The following is a 14121-nucleotide window of genomic DNA, read 5'->3' as shown; positions in this document are numbered from 1 at the left end:
GACATGATGTGCACCGTTTAATGGAAATCTACCAGGGCTTTAAACACCAGCTAAAATCAGTACGTTGTACACGGCACAATAAACAGTGTGTTTACAGAAATCTGGAGTATGAACTGGACACTGATCCATCTGTTCCCTTCTGATTCTGGGCTAAATGCCTGATGGATCACTCCCTTCATCTCTTTCCATCTCTCCCATCTGGCTATCCATCCTAATTACACCCCTCGCTTGAAGTTGACATGCAGGTTAACCGGCTCTCCCACTGCTGAATAAAAGCTTAGACACATAATTAACTTATTAATTCCTCTGTAATCATGAGAGAGAGTAAGTGGATCTTCTCAGATGATGAAAGAGATGTTGTGTGTGTGTGTGTGAAATCTAAAATAATCTTAGTGTGTGTTAGTATCTGGATGCTGACATTTATTTGACCGTTGAAAAAGATAGAGAAAGGGAAGGAAACCAGAGAGAAAATTTCCCCTCACTGATCTTCACAGCGCTTTAAGTGGAAAGCAGAAAATGTGTTGTGGTTGCTCCATCAACTTCCTTCTCTGACAAACCTCCTCTCTCTAAGCTGGGCTGAAGTTCAGGGACACTTTGAAAATGTGACTGGGATTCTGCACAGTTTATGTATAATGTCAGCAAGTCAACATGTTTTCAAGCTGTGAAAAGCTGATCTCTAGACTCTTTCAGAGAAGATCCTCAGCGCTGAGATTAGCTAGATTCTCCCCCTATGAGGAAACTGCTTCGCCCCTAATTCTAATCAAAAGCTCCTCTCTGAACTGCTGCAACCAATGTGGCTTTATTCTGCATAGATGTCTATGCTAAAAGTGGGTTAAAAGCCAATTACATTCTGTTCACTGCACCACTTTCTTTGGTTTTAAACCTGCTAAAAACATGCAGGTTACAACATAAACTTTATTTAAACAAGCTGTTTTTCGATTTCTACACAAACAGGTTCACCTGTACTCAGGTATCTGACGATGCAGAACAAACAAAAGCCCACAATATGAAGAAGAGCTGTCCATCTGAGTTCAGTCTCCCTGCGAGTAGCACATGTGGCTGCAACTCTGAACAGCGCTCCATTTATGACTTTCCAATCGTGAAAGTGTTTCATTTAAGTTTTCAGTCTGCAGCAGATGAATTCAGAATTCAGAGCAAATTCAACCACAAAAGGAGACATTTTTTACATCATTTGTTGAGAAAACACTGCTGAAAATACGTCATTTCTACATTTTCTAAAACAGGAGGCAAATTGAAATCATGCACAAACCATCCAAAATAGTTCTTACATCATTATATATGTAGCCTACTAAAACTAGACTGACCAGAAACATAATGGTTTTGTAGTGAGGATCCCTGACTTTAATTTAGAATTAGTAACTTACATCCACATCTGGTTACAGAGTTTCATCTGGAAGCCACATCTGTCAAGCACTTACAAAAATGCCTGTCTCAGCCATGCACATTTTACCAGTACAAGAGTAATCAGAATTGCTAGCAGTGTCATGAGCTCAATATGTGATGGCTACAGTATGGAAACAAGTTACTTTTTGTTAAGTGTTATTCTTTACAGAGCTTACAGCAGGTAAAAGGAGAACATTCTTGCTAGTGAAGTTTTCCTTATCAATATTGCATATAAGCACATAGTTAGTGGGGGACAGTATATGTTTTAAATGAATCTCTTTTTTAATCATTTCTTGAGTTCAGGTAACAGTAAAACTCATGACTCGGCCAGAACACTGAAAAGTCCAACCATAGTGGTCTGTGAGCTTCAGCCTACGGCAACCAAGAATGTCTATAGTTAAAAGCACCGCAGCTTTTGAGTTTTCTTCAAGCACGCACATGAAACCTTTCTCTAATTGATTTTAGCATCTGGCTGCACTCCACATGTGGTCTCAGCCAGGAAAGTGCTGCTTGGCTGCCTTTCTGTCCCGCTCTGCGTCCATCTACTGCAGCTTAAGTGTGCTGGCAACAGGTCTGCACAGGCTGCAGAGCTCTTTCATTGCTTCATAAATAATGAATGACGAGTCAAAGGCTCCTGATGACTTTCATTATCTTTGCAGGATGGTCTGATCCCTGCAGACCACCACTGCTAACCACCACATCCCCTGTAAATATGACTGTAACAGTCCAAGGACAATTAGCTATGCTGAACTTCAGAGGTGTTTATTTATAGATTAGTGTTGTTGCTTCCATGTAGTAGTAGGCGACTTAAGGTGGGTATATTCACACACCACTGGACCTACTAGTTTAAAATTGGTGGAAACCAAAGATTTTTACAGATAAGTCTTACGTGCAATAATAATAATAACAAGAAGAAAAATAACCTGCTGTGCTTTTTGTTTTTATAGTTCCAATGTCTTTATGTTCATGTATTGCCATTTTCTTTTTTGGTTCACTCCAGTCTGGACTCACCCCTACACTGTCCTCCTGTCTGTACTGCTTCCAGTTGTGTCCTGTGTCGCTGAACATCAGCAGGTAGGATGTCAGCCAATCGGAGCTGCCATAGCGGCCCTGCGTAGCAACAGCAGTGATCTTGGTTCGCTCACCCAGGTCGACCTCCAACCACTGATACCTGTCTGAGGTGAAAGGGGACCAACCTCCAGCTCCTACGGAGACAGAAAATGTTTAAATGTCAATTTATCACACTTCAATCTACAAGGTTTAAAACGTTCTAAACTTGTGTGTGTTTCTGTGCGTGTGTGTGTGTGTGTGTGTGTGCGTGCGTGCGTGTGCTTGACCTTTACAGTTTGTTGTAACAGAGCCAGAAAAAAGCACATCATTGTGAATCATTCTAAAAGCCATCTGAGCCCAGTAATTGAACAGTGTGCTGTGTAGTTTGCTTGTGGAAAAGGAACAGATGATTGGTTTCATTCCATGGCACTGCAGGAGTTTTTTAATGTGGAAAATTACATTTAAAGAATTCAAGGCACTCAGATTGCTGTTGTGTGTAATACAGAATGTTTCCTAATAGCCATTTTATACACAGTACATGTTGGAATTTCATGAGTCCATTTGTCTTCATAAATCAAAAGAAGGTACTCAACAGAATGCAACCCTCTGCCAATTCTGAGAAATTTTCCAATTTACAAAAGCTGCAGCCTCCACAGCTTTTCATGCTTGTTTGTGATTTATCTTTGGACTCAGATTGTTTTCTTTGTCTTAAGAGAGTCCCACGCTGATTGGTCGAAGTTCTGGACCACACACGTTCACAAAAACTTGTCATCCGTGATCAAACTGTGTTATCTTAACTGTTATTATACAGTAAAGAATTGCAAAATAATGTATTTATTATTAATTTTAAATGAAGCACAAAAATAGCTTAGATGAGAACAAGACTAGTCGTAGCAGCTCTGGCGTATAGTCTCTCTGCACAGAAGGTGTTTTATCCGTCTTCAGTTTTTAACTTTAAACATTGTATACACACGCAGTGTAACAACTCATATTTCACTGAAGTTATACACACTACACAAATGTGACCTGAAGTGTATTTGTACTGTACGTTTAAAGACTAAAACAATATATTATTGTAGTCTGCTAATACACTAATAGAGTGAGCATGAGAGTAAAGTAAAATAACGGGGATCCATATAAATGAATGATCAAAGTTTTAGGAAAGGATATTTTAGATTATGCTAAACTAACATGATAATTTACATGTCAAATACTGTTATTTCCCAGAAAGAGAAAAATGTTCTGCTGCCAAATTTGATCAGACATTCATATTTTCAAGTCGTATGTTGGGTGTTATCTTGGCCTAAGCTACAATATGTGTTTAGATTTGTTTTTAGTTGAACGTGATTGTTCATTCTTGTGTTAAACACTGTAAAACATGGACATTCTTACACTTTGACTGTGTTTCCCTACACTGTGGTCAGCTGCCAGCACCTCCTTCTTCGTACCTCTGTACTACGGTTCACCCCATGTGTCTGAGGTGTTCAGGGACCATCAGGGAGCTTCCAAATGGCCCATATTAATCACAAAGCACGCTAACTCTCGCTGGTTCCCTGTCCTATCCCACAAACGAGAGCGTTATCTCACGGAAATGTATGCAAACTACTTCATATTTTGGGGATGTCACATTTTAACCTGTATAAACCGAACGCTGAGCTGCGTGAATTTACACTGTTCCTTCCAATAGTAGTTGAGAAGTTTCACTCAAAACCACAAATGCCAACCTCACGATGGGAGCTGCAGGAAAACGTCAGGAAAATCGGAACACAATGTTGTGCTTTTCCGTCAAGTTAGATGAGTGGAAATTTTGAGCTGCTGGTCGCACTAGAATTAAAAACCACAGGCTTCATCCATCAGCTGTTTGTTAAGTCAATATCACAGGCTGCACAAAGTGAGGAGCTACACTGCAGCAGTGGCTAAAAGCCATACAGTCTATTCTAAAAACACATCTATGGATACAGATGTAATCAGCTTCAAAGCCTTCTTTTGGTTTTCAGACTGCTCTTCAACAGCCACAATGGAATCAATATGCTGCCTACCTACTCTTTTTATAGCTTCTCTACAGAAGCACTGGAGCTCTCATTTCTGATAATGACCGCGATCCTTGAAACATTTTCTGTTTCCAAATGTCCTGACATCATCAGTGCTGAAATATTCTTTCTGGATTTAGTTCAAGTCAAATAATGAAGCAGCACACATTACTGTGCAGTCATTTACTACATTTCCCAAACAAAACAACATCGATAAGAGGTTGCGGTGCCATGCATTGATTAGTTGCACACAATGCCAGAGCATTTTGATCCTTTCCTAAATATAGCATCGCTAAAATGCTGTGGCGTGAGCTATTGATTAGTTTTATGGTTTGCCTGCAAGCCTGCATCCTTTGCTATATAAAATATCATCAATAAGATGTTGTGGCGCATTCATTTTACAGTGCCCCTGCAGGTTCCTTTCCCATATTACACATCATCAATGAAGAGTGTTGTAACCTATTGATCAGTAGTATTCTGGGTCAATGGGTTGAGAAAAACATTTTTAAAAAGTCAATCAGTTGATCAAAAGTGCAGTTTTCAGTAGGTTGGTGATATTTCTTATCCCAATATGCTTTAACTAATAACATGCGTTTGGTCTCAGTTAGAGACAAAAAGGAAAACGGAGTGTGTGTGTGTGTAGGTGTAGGAAAGTGCTGTGTCAAGCCAAATCTACACCTCAGAGCTCAAACACTAGATGGGCGATTGTGAAGGAGGTTCCCATTGAGCACACGCATCCACCCATACACACAAACCCAGGAATCAACAAGCTTTTGGAAATCTTTAAGTGAGTAAGCAGAAAGACAAACAGTGTAAATACAACGTGTCTTCATGTTACATTACTGGTTTGTTTTGTTTTTTATCTTTTTTTTTTTGCCTGTTAGCTTCGGCCAGAAGCTACTGCAGCATTTAGAAACCAAACTACAAACAGACTTTATCCCAAGACTCCAGGGGACAGTGCTGGGCTTTTCTCTATTATGGTGTACACACGAAGTCAGAACAGTAGGCCTTAATATGCCCACGGGTCGAGTAAGCCTTATTTCACAAATTCACAAACAATTGGCTGTGAGAGTGTTTTTGTGGCCCAGCAGTCAGCCAACCAACCAGTGTCATGCAGGACAGACAAGCAGGGACCATAGTGAAGTGTGAAAACCTTTTTATTTTAGTTTAGTGTTTAATATGCGCTGATCAGCCTCAGAGCCGATCTGCCTGTTCATCTCACACTTAATCTTTTCTACTTTTCCAGCAGAGGACCGTGACTAAACACTGAGCCAACACGTGAACCAATTTGCAATGCAGTCCTGTGCCTGTCTATGAAAATCCTCCATGAAAGCTTGATCTTGAGATTTAACTGGAGCTCTTTGCATTACATTTGGATAACTCCTTTCCCAGCATGGTAAGCAGTGTCAAATCACCGTTCACACCTCTTAATGTACATGCAGCTCCAACGTGTCCAGCAGAACACTTCGGCTTTGTTTGTGTTATTAAGCACTGGTGAAATGTTACAAAAAAAATATATTTTTCTGCAACATCTTTGCTGGAGATGCATCACAGACATTAGCATTTACATGACAAAAGCTATGTGATCAATCCATTCGAGATCACACTCTGTCTTGATAATCATTTTTATTTATCACTGTCTGCATTATTATCACTGTCTGCTTGTGATCTGATCACACAAGGAGCATTCTACTTTATTACCACAACACAAAAGTCTGTTTTCCTACGTTTCTTCAGTCGTTCTGTAAGACGTCTGTTAAAGACTAAAATAAATGTTAAATTGAAAAAAGTGAAAGGTTCATATTTGAGGGCAATGCTGTATCAAGTGATGGAAGAGTTAAAAAAAGTGAAACACTCTGGACTAATACAAGATTAGAGTCGCTGGAAAGAGGAAACGATCAACAGCAGAGTCAAAGTTCTGTCAGTTCTGTCAGTTCTAAGTGAAACTGATGTGAACGGATGGCTGAACATCTTCTGTCACTTTACATTAAAAAAAGGTCCCTCTCACAGCTAACTGAAAAACGTAGTTAACGTTGATATATTGACAGTCAGGACTTTGACACTGCTGCTCAGTCATTCAGTTAAAAAGTCAAATTCTCCTTCTGGCTTTGCCAATCAGGGCACAGCAAGGTGATTGGATATTAACCCATAGATGCACAAGTGGGTCAAAACTGACCCGGTAAGGCATCCGGCGTAAAAAAAAAAAACTGTGCCAAATCAAAATGTGGACAAAATGATCCAGCTCCAAACCCATAGAATAATTCAAAAGAACCCCCCCCCCCAAAAAAAAGAAAATATGCCACTTAAATGTTTAACCCACCATTTATACATTTTACAAAATTGTATTTTTTGTATTACTACCCCGAGCTTCCATAGATGGGTCAAAAAGGACCTGCATTCATTTCCTGTGGAATTTCATGGGAACTTCTGAATCCTTGACTGGCAGGAATTTATATTCTGTGCCCCACACAGTATTCCTAGGACAAGTACACTGAGGCAAAAAAAAAAAATAATGCTCAATTGGTGAGGAAGTCACTTCCTGGACCCTTTTGGTCCAAAATTTCAAAGTGTTTTAAATTTTCAAGCATATTTCAAACATGAAATTATCCTTGTGTGGAAAAAAATAGTATACAAATAATTATTTTTAACCAAAATGATTAAATTGGCTTGAAAACTCGTTGATTCTAACACGGGTCATTTTTATGACATGCATCCATTTTTTTGTAGGGTCCAGTCACTCGTGCATCTAAGGGTAAACAAACATTATGTAATGAGTGTGTGGCCGCTGCTGTTGTTACATCAAATCAGCTAAACAGAACATATTGAAACATATTGATAACAGATAACATATTGAAACATATTTTCAAATGTTATGTGCTATTAGTGTGTTGCCATAGTACTTCACTAAACATCTGAACTAAAAGCCAATTTGAAAGAAAGCATCCCTGTGTATGAGAGTAATGCTGCAGCAATGTATTCATGCTGAGAGTGTTGTTTACATTCTGCTAATTTACGCTTCATCCATCCTCACCCCTCTGTGACCCAGAAACTAATTGAGGTCCACAATCATCCAGGATTTTCCAGTCTCCTGAATGTATCCCAGAGGAGACAAGCAGGGGAGAGGATATGTTCCAATATTTTCTAATCATCGGAGACACAAGTCATTGTTTTTGATATTGTGTTGTCATTTTGCTGCATAAAATAATGAAATAACTTTAGGCTATTTAATATGAGAAAGTGTTGCTACATGTGCATCCAATATTGCCACAAATCAGTTTCTATGCTGCAGGCATCCTGACGAAGAAAAAAATAAATCCCTGTCAAGCTCAACCCACATTGGCAGAGGTAAAAGTTCACACATGATAACCGGGGGAAGCAGGACAGGCACAAGCTGGCACAGTGTGCCGGCTTATATACAGTACTGTAGAACTGGAGATTGGTCTTGGTCTTTACTGCTCTTATAAGGTCTCGATCTCATCTCAATGTCCGCCACATTTTCGCTTGGTCTTGTCTTGGTCTCAGCCATTGCGGACTTACTTATTTCTAACTGGAAAACTGTCACCCCTCCCCACCCCCCTTCACTCATACCTCTGGGATAAAGATGTCTGCTAAATCATCTCATCAATGAATTAGTCTATACCACAGAATTCATTTCTGAGACAGCTGGGACCACATCAAACTTCTACTGGCACTTACAAAATAAGCAGACAGAGAGGTGCACTATTAGCAAAGCAGTTGTTTGCCAGCTATTTGTCACTTAGCTAGGTGGACAAGTGACCTGATTTAAAGCAGCATTAGTTCCTGAGCATCACTGTTTTACTTATAATTACTGTATTTCTTTTGTAATAGTCTCATACTTAGAAAAGTACACAAACTGAAATTGCCATATCCATAAATTTCACCTCAGCAATGCCCTGAAGGGACAAGCTGAAAGTGTGTATGTTCGTTTGATTGGTCTGGTCTCGGGGTCTTGACTTGTTCTCGCCCTGCCTTGGTTTTGGCATTAACTTGGTCTCAGCTCTTTAAAGTCTTGGTCTTGTCTCAGTCTTGATAAACTAAGGTCTTGGTCATGACTTGGGTCTCGGATATGGTGGTTTTGACTACAACACTGAATCATTGGGTATTGACAAATATGATTGGTTTAATTTCTCTGCATATTTACTATATATGTTTGGTTGACCAAACGTTACTATGTTGGAATTACTACCTGTAGGTTACTAACTGCCTGGATTTTAATTTATACCTTATTTATTTTTGTCTTTGTTTTTTATTGGAAAATCACTGGTAAATTACTTACCAGTAAAGTAGCAGCATGAGCACTGCCCATTAATTCATGTCTGATTTTTCATTATTAAATACCAGTATGATAATATATACAGTGTTTTCATAAAGTATTCAGAGCCACTTCTGGCAGGTCCTTTACTCTCTGTCACATTGGATGGGAGGTGTCTGTGAACCGTCTTTCAACAGATGTTCTGGGCTTTGCTTGGACCACTCAAGGACAGTGAGCGACATGTCCTGAAGCCAATCCAGCATTGTCCTGACTTTATGCTTCATGTCATAGCGATAGTGAAAGGCGAAGTCCCAGGTGACATTGTGATGGAAAATCAAGTATTATTAAATATTACATTTGGATCATAGTGTTTTACCTGGTTGTAATGGGATCTTGTACTCAGTGTACTTTAGGAATATGATTAAGATGTTGTTCAAATTTTGTCTCACACATATTTTGTCTTGAAGAGTTTGCAGAACTGCACCAAGGTCAGTTATTGTCTGACAGCAGGCTATGCCACAGTGTAGTAACCCAGAGTCACTCCATCCTCACAGGTGCTTATCAAAGTGCTGAAAAGGGAAAAGGTTTCCATAGAAGGAGAAAAGGGCAGGGAGCAGTACTCGGAGGGTAACTAAAGGTAACTAATGTGTGCTGTATGAAGTTTAGAACTGCATAGGATGGAGACCTGAAACTCTATCGAAGTACTTCTCTCTTGCAAGATAATAAAACCCTAAATGACGTCCTGGGTTACACTTGAGCTGTCTAAGAGCAGCTATTGTCATGTTTGCCATTACAAAATGGATGAGATCCATGCACTCTGGAAATAATCATATGTATTCTGGCCTTTTTCTCGTCCTTAAAATGCAAACTTACACCCACTCAAGGTGGCTTCCACCTGCACACTGTACTATAAAGGCCTGATTCGTGAAGTGGTGCTGCTCATCCTGCATCTGCAGAGGACTTCTAAAACTGTGTTAGAGCTCTCAGGCCCAGGTTCTTCTCCTCCTGTTACTGAGTTTTGTCTTATGGCCAACACTTGTAAAGTGTGGTGCTTCCACACATCTTCAGTTTGACAATTACTGAGATCATTGTGCTCTTGGAAACACTTCAAGATATGGAAATGGATTTATTACACTGTCTCCTGAATGCATGACACACCATACTCTCATCGCAGTTTCTACAAGGCTCCTTGAACTCCATGTCTTATGTATTGTGTCTGATATGCAGTGTGAATTGTGGGACATTCCTTAGATGTGTCTTTCTCTCAGAACTCGGTATGTCCAATAAATTGAATCTGTCAGTTTTTTCAATTAGTTTCCAAAAAATAAAAATAAAAAACACATTTTCAGTTTTTCTTTTAAGGTTATTTTATGGTGCAGTATTAATGTGTGAAAACACTTTAATTCCTATAGAATTAAATCTACAACACAATTGAGTGTTTTAAAAGTGAAGGCTGCTTTCACTTCATTTTGTGATCTGGTTCACCTGTAGGACTCTGACATCTAAAACCCACTCAATTCGAGTCTGTATGGTTATTAGAGCAGTACAGGTAGTGTATGTAACAGGCACAGCTAGCTCTCCTTCTGCTTTACTGCTGAAGGGAGACCAAGCCTGACAAGAAGGTCGCTCTGGACTGCAGCTTCACTATAAGAAGCAGATGGATGGATAAGTAAAGAAAGGGCTACTGTATCATCAATAATGCACTGATATTCCATCTAACAGGAACAGAGGACAGACAGGAAGAAAGACAGAGACACAGGTGAAGTTAAGAGTCAAGCGGAAAGGAAAAAGGCCAGACAGGCAGAGGAATAGGCGTGTTGTTATAAGGAGAGACGGGTAGAAAAGTGAACAGGCATTGTTCGACACAGACAGGCCGCTGAAAGGCAAAGAACAACAGGCCTGGAATGAGAGCTCATAATTTGCATGATAAGAGCAAGTCTGGATGGTAATTTCAGCAGCCTGATAACATGCCCAATGGACAGAGAACCAAATGGATCCGATGTAGCAGCAGGCTGGGAATCATCGGATCTCTCCTGCAGGCAAAGCACAACACGGTTCAGGTCGAGTTTCACGTCTAGCAGTGAAACCTTGTGAATGCGAAAGAAATGTACACACTCAACAAACACACCTACATCACTACTTAAGCAGCTGGCCCGGCATAAACACAACCGCTTCCAATTAAAGACTAATTTTAACATTTACGCAGAATTTGTCATGAAAGTGATTAGTCTGGCATTCTTTAAAAAGTCTATTCCACCATAATTGCAGCAGGTTCACTAATGATTGTCAGCGCTGCCTGAGCTAAGACAAAATTCAGATATGACGACTGCTATTAACATTTGGCAAGAAGGCCGAGAAGACTAAATTAGTTCTTGCTGATGAAATTCTGACTGTGGACTGAGTGAAACTGATGATTACAGTCAGAAAACAGAACAGTTTCAGGGAGACGACTGAAAGGGAAAGACAAAAGAAACTGTAAGAGGATAAAAAATACAACACGCTGGGGAAGAAATTAAAGATAAAGAGTGAGAATGGGAAATCAAAATGAAGGAGAAGACTTGAGGATCAAAACAGATCGGTGGGGAGCCCAAAAGTAGTGAGTCATTCATCCTGCAGGTTGTTGGTGAAAGAGGCATTCATCATCAGTCAGATGCCTGCCAGAGCCTTTCAGCCAAATCTGAGCCTAGATGTAAAAATGATGTGAATGCATAAAACAGTGCGTGCTACCTTTCAATAGAAACCGCTGTGTGTAAAAAAAACAATACGTACTGTATCTCCATGCATGCTTTACGCCAGGCATAAACACATTTATCACTGCTGAGCTGAGCCACGCCTGATGAAACAATGTGGTGAAAACAGGACACTTCGGAGGAGACTTTTTCTGTTCAGCAATTTATAATCTGAGGTGTGAATATAGAGCTTGAACGTCTTCATATTCACATTGTTTTTCTGTGTTTTTGTCTGTCTCTAAAGCTTATTTAGTAGAAGTGTTTCTGTATGTGGTGGGGGTTGTTGACACCTACAGTGAAGTCAGGCTCACAGATATTTTCCCTTCTATCATAAGAATTCCAGTGACTTCTTCTTGATCACTACGTTTTGGCCACCCTATTTAAAATGAATGAGGTGGCCAAGACAATAGAACCAGCTCTTATTAATACACAGCAGTACGACTCCACCCACTATGACCTCAATATTAAACAGAGTAGAATTATCACCTTTCTGACAGTTTCAACTTAAAAACTGAAAAATGATAACATTGTAAAAAGTGGACTTCATAGCAGAGCTGCTGTTTTGGATTGCATTAGATTCTACAGGTGTACCTAATAAAGTGGCCAGTGAGTGTATCCGTCTGGTCTGTAGGTAAATCATGAAATGTTTTATTTTGTTGAAATATTTAGAGGTGAGATGTTCAGGTGCCTTCTGATCCTCAGGGTTTTTATTATGTTTAAGTGAATCTGTTGATTTTAGTGCACCTGGATTATTTTGAATCTGTGGCCTAAAGGTTAGAGAAGCAAGGTCACCATTTTATCACTAGGCCGCAGTGATGCCCTTGAGCAAGGCCTTTACACTGACTGCTCCAATGGAGCTGCCACAGGTCCACAGGTCAGACTGTGGCTGGACTAGGTAGGGTCAGGTCTGAATGTAATCAGGGTGGTCCTAAAAAAAGCCAGAGAAGACCTGTTTGGAGAAAATTCTAAAATAATAATTTGGGGATAATTTGAACATTTTTTGAACATCTCAAAAGTGCTGCTGACACTGGGCTTTGGAGATTTTGTCAAAGCCTCACAGCAGCATCCAGCACAGGACGTCCTGCTGGGTTTTATGCTGGAAAAAAAAATTACGGGCAGAAAAAGGATCTTTAGCTATTTTAATAATCAAATCATTATTCCATTGAATATAAGGATTTTATGCTTTTTTTTTTTTGGTCACACATTATAGTAAACTGAATATCTCTGAATTTGAGACAACACAAGACAATAGAAGATATCACAATGGTATTTGTTTTTAATTATGAGGAATTCGTTTTACTCTATTTCTGACTTTTACTTGATAAACCGATAGCAGACCCATTTCTTACCTGCTGCTTCAGGTCAAACCTATGTACACAAAGTGTGGTAAAATACAGTAATAAGGTACTGGTATTAAATCTACCACAGCATTTATCAGGCTCCTGGTGATGCTAGCTGGCTTCCAGTGAGCAGCTACTGTATATAGATAGCACCAACTTGGCTTGAGTGTCTAGGGAGGAAACAGCTGTTAAGCAAAACCAGACAGTAAACTTTTAATTCCTTACAATTGTTATAATAGCAAGGACAAAAATGAATTTAAAATGTTTTTTTTTTCATTTAGTAGGTGGTATTTAAGCTCTGATTATCTCTTCATTTAGTGAGTAAATGAACTGAAAGCGAATCTGCTCCTCTGAGAACAACTGGAGGAGGCAGAGCATTAACAGCAGCAGGAGATGGAAATCAAATGGAGATGTTCATTTATTCAACAATTTCCTCTGCAAACAGCCGGGATCATGTGGGCTTTGCAGCGCCAACATAGCAGCGATGGAAATGTGACACAAACAGCTAGAGATCCACGTTTGAGAAATGCTGCAGTGAAATGACAAGTGAAGCCCAAACTGTGGTCGGTGTTCACCATCACACTCTTTTATGCAATAACTGCAACTGGGTGAAACTGAGCACGAGTAGTTAGATGTGCAACATCTGTAGGTTTTCATAATGATCGAGCACAGGTGAAGCAGAGGCGCGACGTGTTCAACGTTAAGCAGCATTAAGTGATTTGTTTCTTCTCCATGTGGCTGCACAACTGGCTGTTAACAAATGTACCTGCAACCAACCGTTCCCTTCACTCTGTGCACGTCCAGCAGATACAGACCAGCATTCAATGAACTCGGTTTCCAATATTTACTTTATTTGAACTTTTCTTCCATTCTTTGGCTTTGTTTTTGATGTACTCCGGCTCCCGAGGGAAATATCTGGCCCTTTAGCGGCTCCTGTCTGTTTTTAACTTCGTCTGGTGTTTCAAATCAGACAGACAGTGTGCAATCAGTTTATTCATTTTCTATTTTTTGTAAAAAGGGATTGTAAGGTTCAAGTCCGTAACGGGGGAACGAAGGAGTTATTTTGTGATCATCGTCTAAGTTTGTGATATGATCTATTATACAGAAATATTGATTAGTGTAAATGTAGCTTACAGCTACATCTCCACAATAAATGTGAAGAAATGCCAATAAAAAGGCCTTGATGACATTTTGCACAGAGTTCACTTGATTCAGTAATCTGTCAGTTATACCATTGCAATGGAAAATAAAATGTGTTGTGTGTGTTTTATCTTTTTATTCTCTGATAATTTACG

The 14121-nt window shown here is 39.7% G+C and overlaps 1 protein-coding gene across 3 annotated transcripts in view; it reads right to left on the bottom strand.

The window, feature by feature from the left end:
• The window catches only part of LOC137098766 (contactin-associated protein-like 4), an 84527-nt gene that overhangs the window by 47125 nt on the left and 23281 nt on the right, over positions 1 to 14121 (bottom strand). For all 3 annotated transcript variants that reach the window (XM_067475345.1, XM_067475344.1, XM_067475343.1), the window contains exon 3: positions 2416 to 2609. In XM_067475345.1, the coding sequence (XP_067331446.1) occupies positions 2416 to 2609 (194 nt within the window). The remainder of the gene's footprint in view (positions 1 to 2415; positions 2610 to 14121) is intronic.

This window comes from Channa argus, chromosome 14 (genome assembly GCF_033026475.1).
Source record: "Channa argus isolate prfri chromosome 14, Channa argus male v1.0, whole genome shotgun sequence".
Taxonomy (NCBI): Eukaryota; Metazoa; Chordata; class Actinopteri; order Anabantiformes; family Channidae; genus Channa; species Channa argus.
The sequence above is the reverse complement of the archived record's forward strand: the minus strand, read 5'-3'. Positions and strand labels throughout refer to the sequence as shown.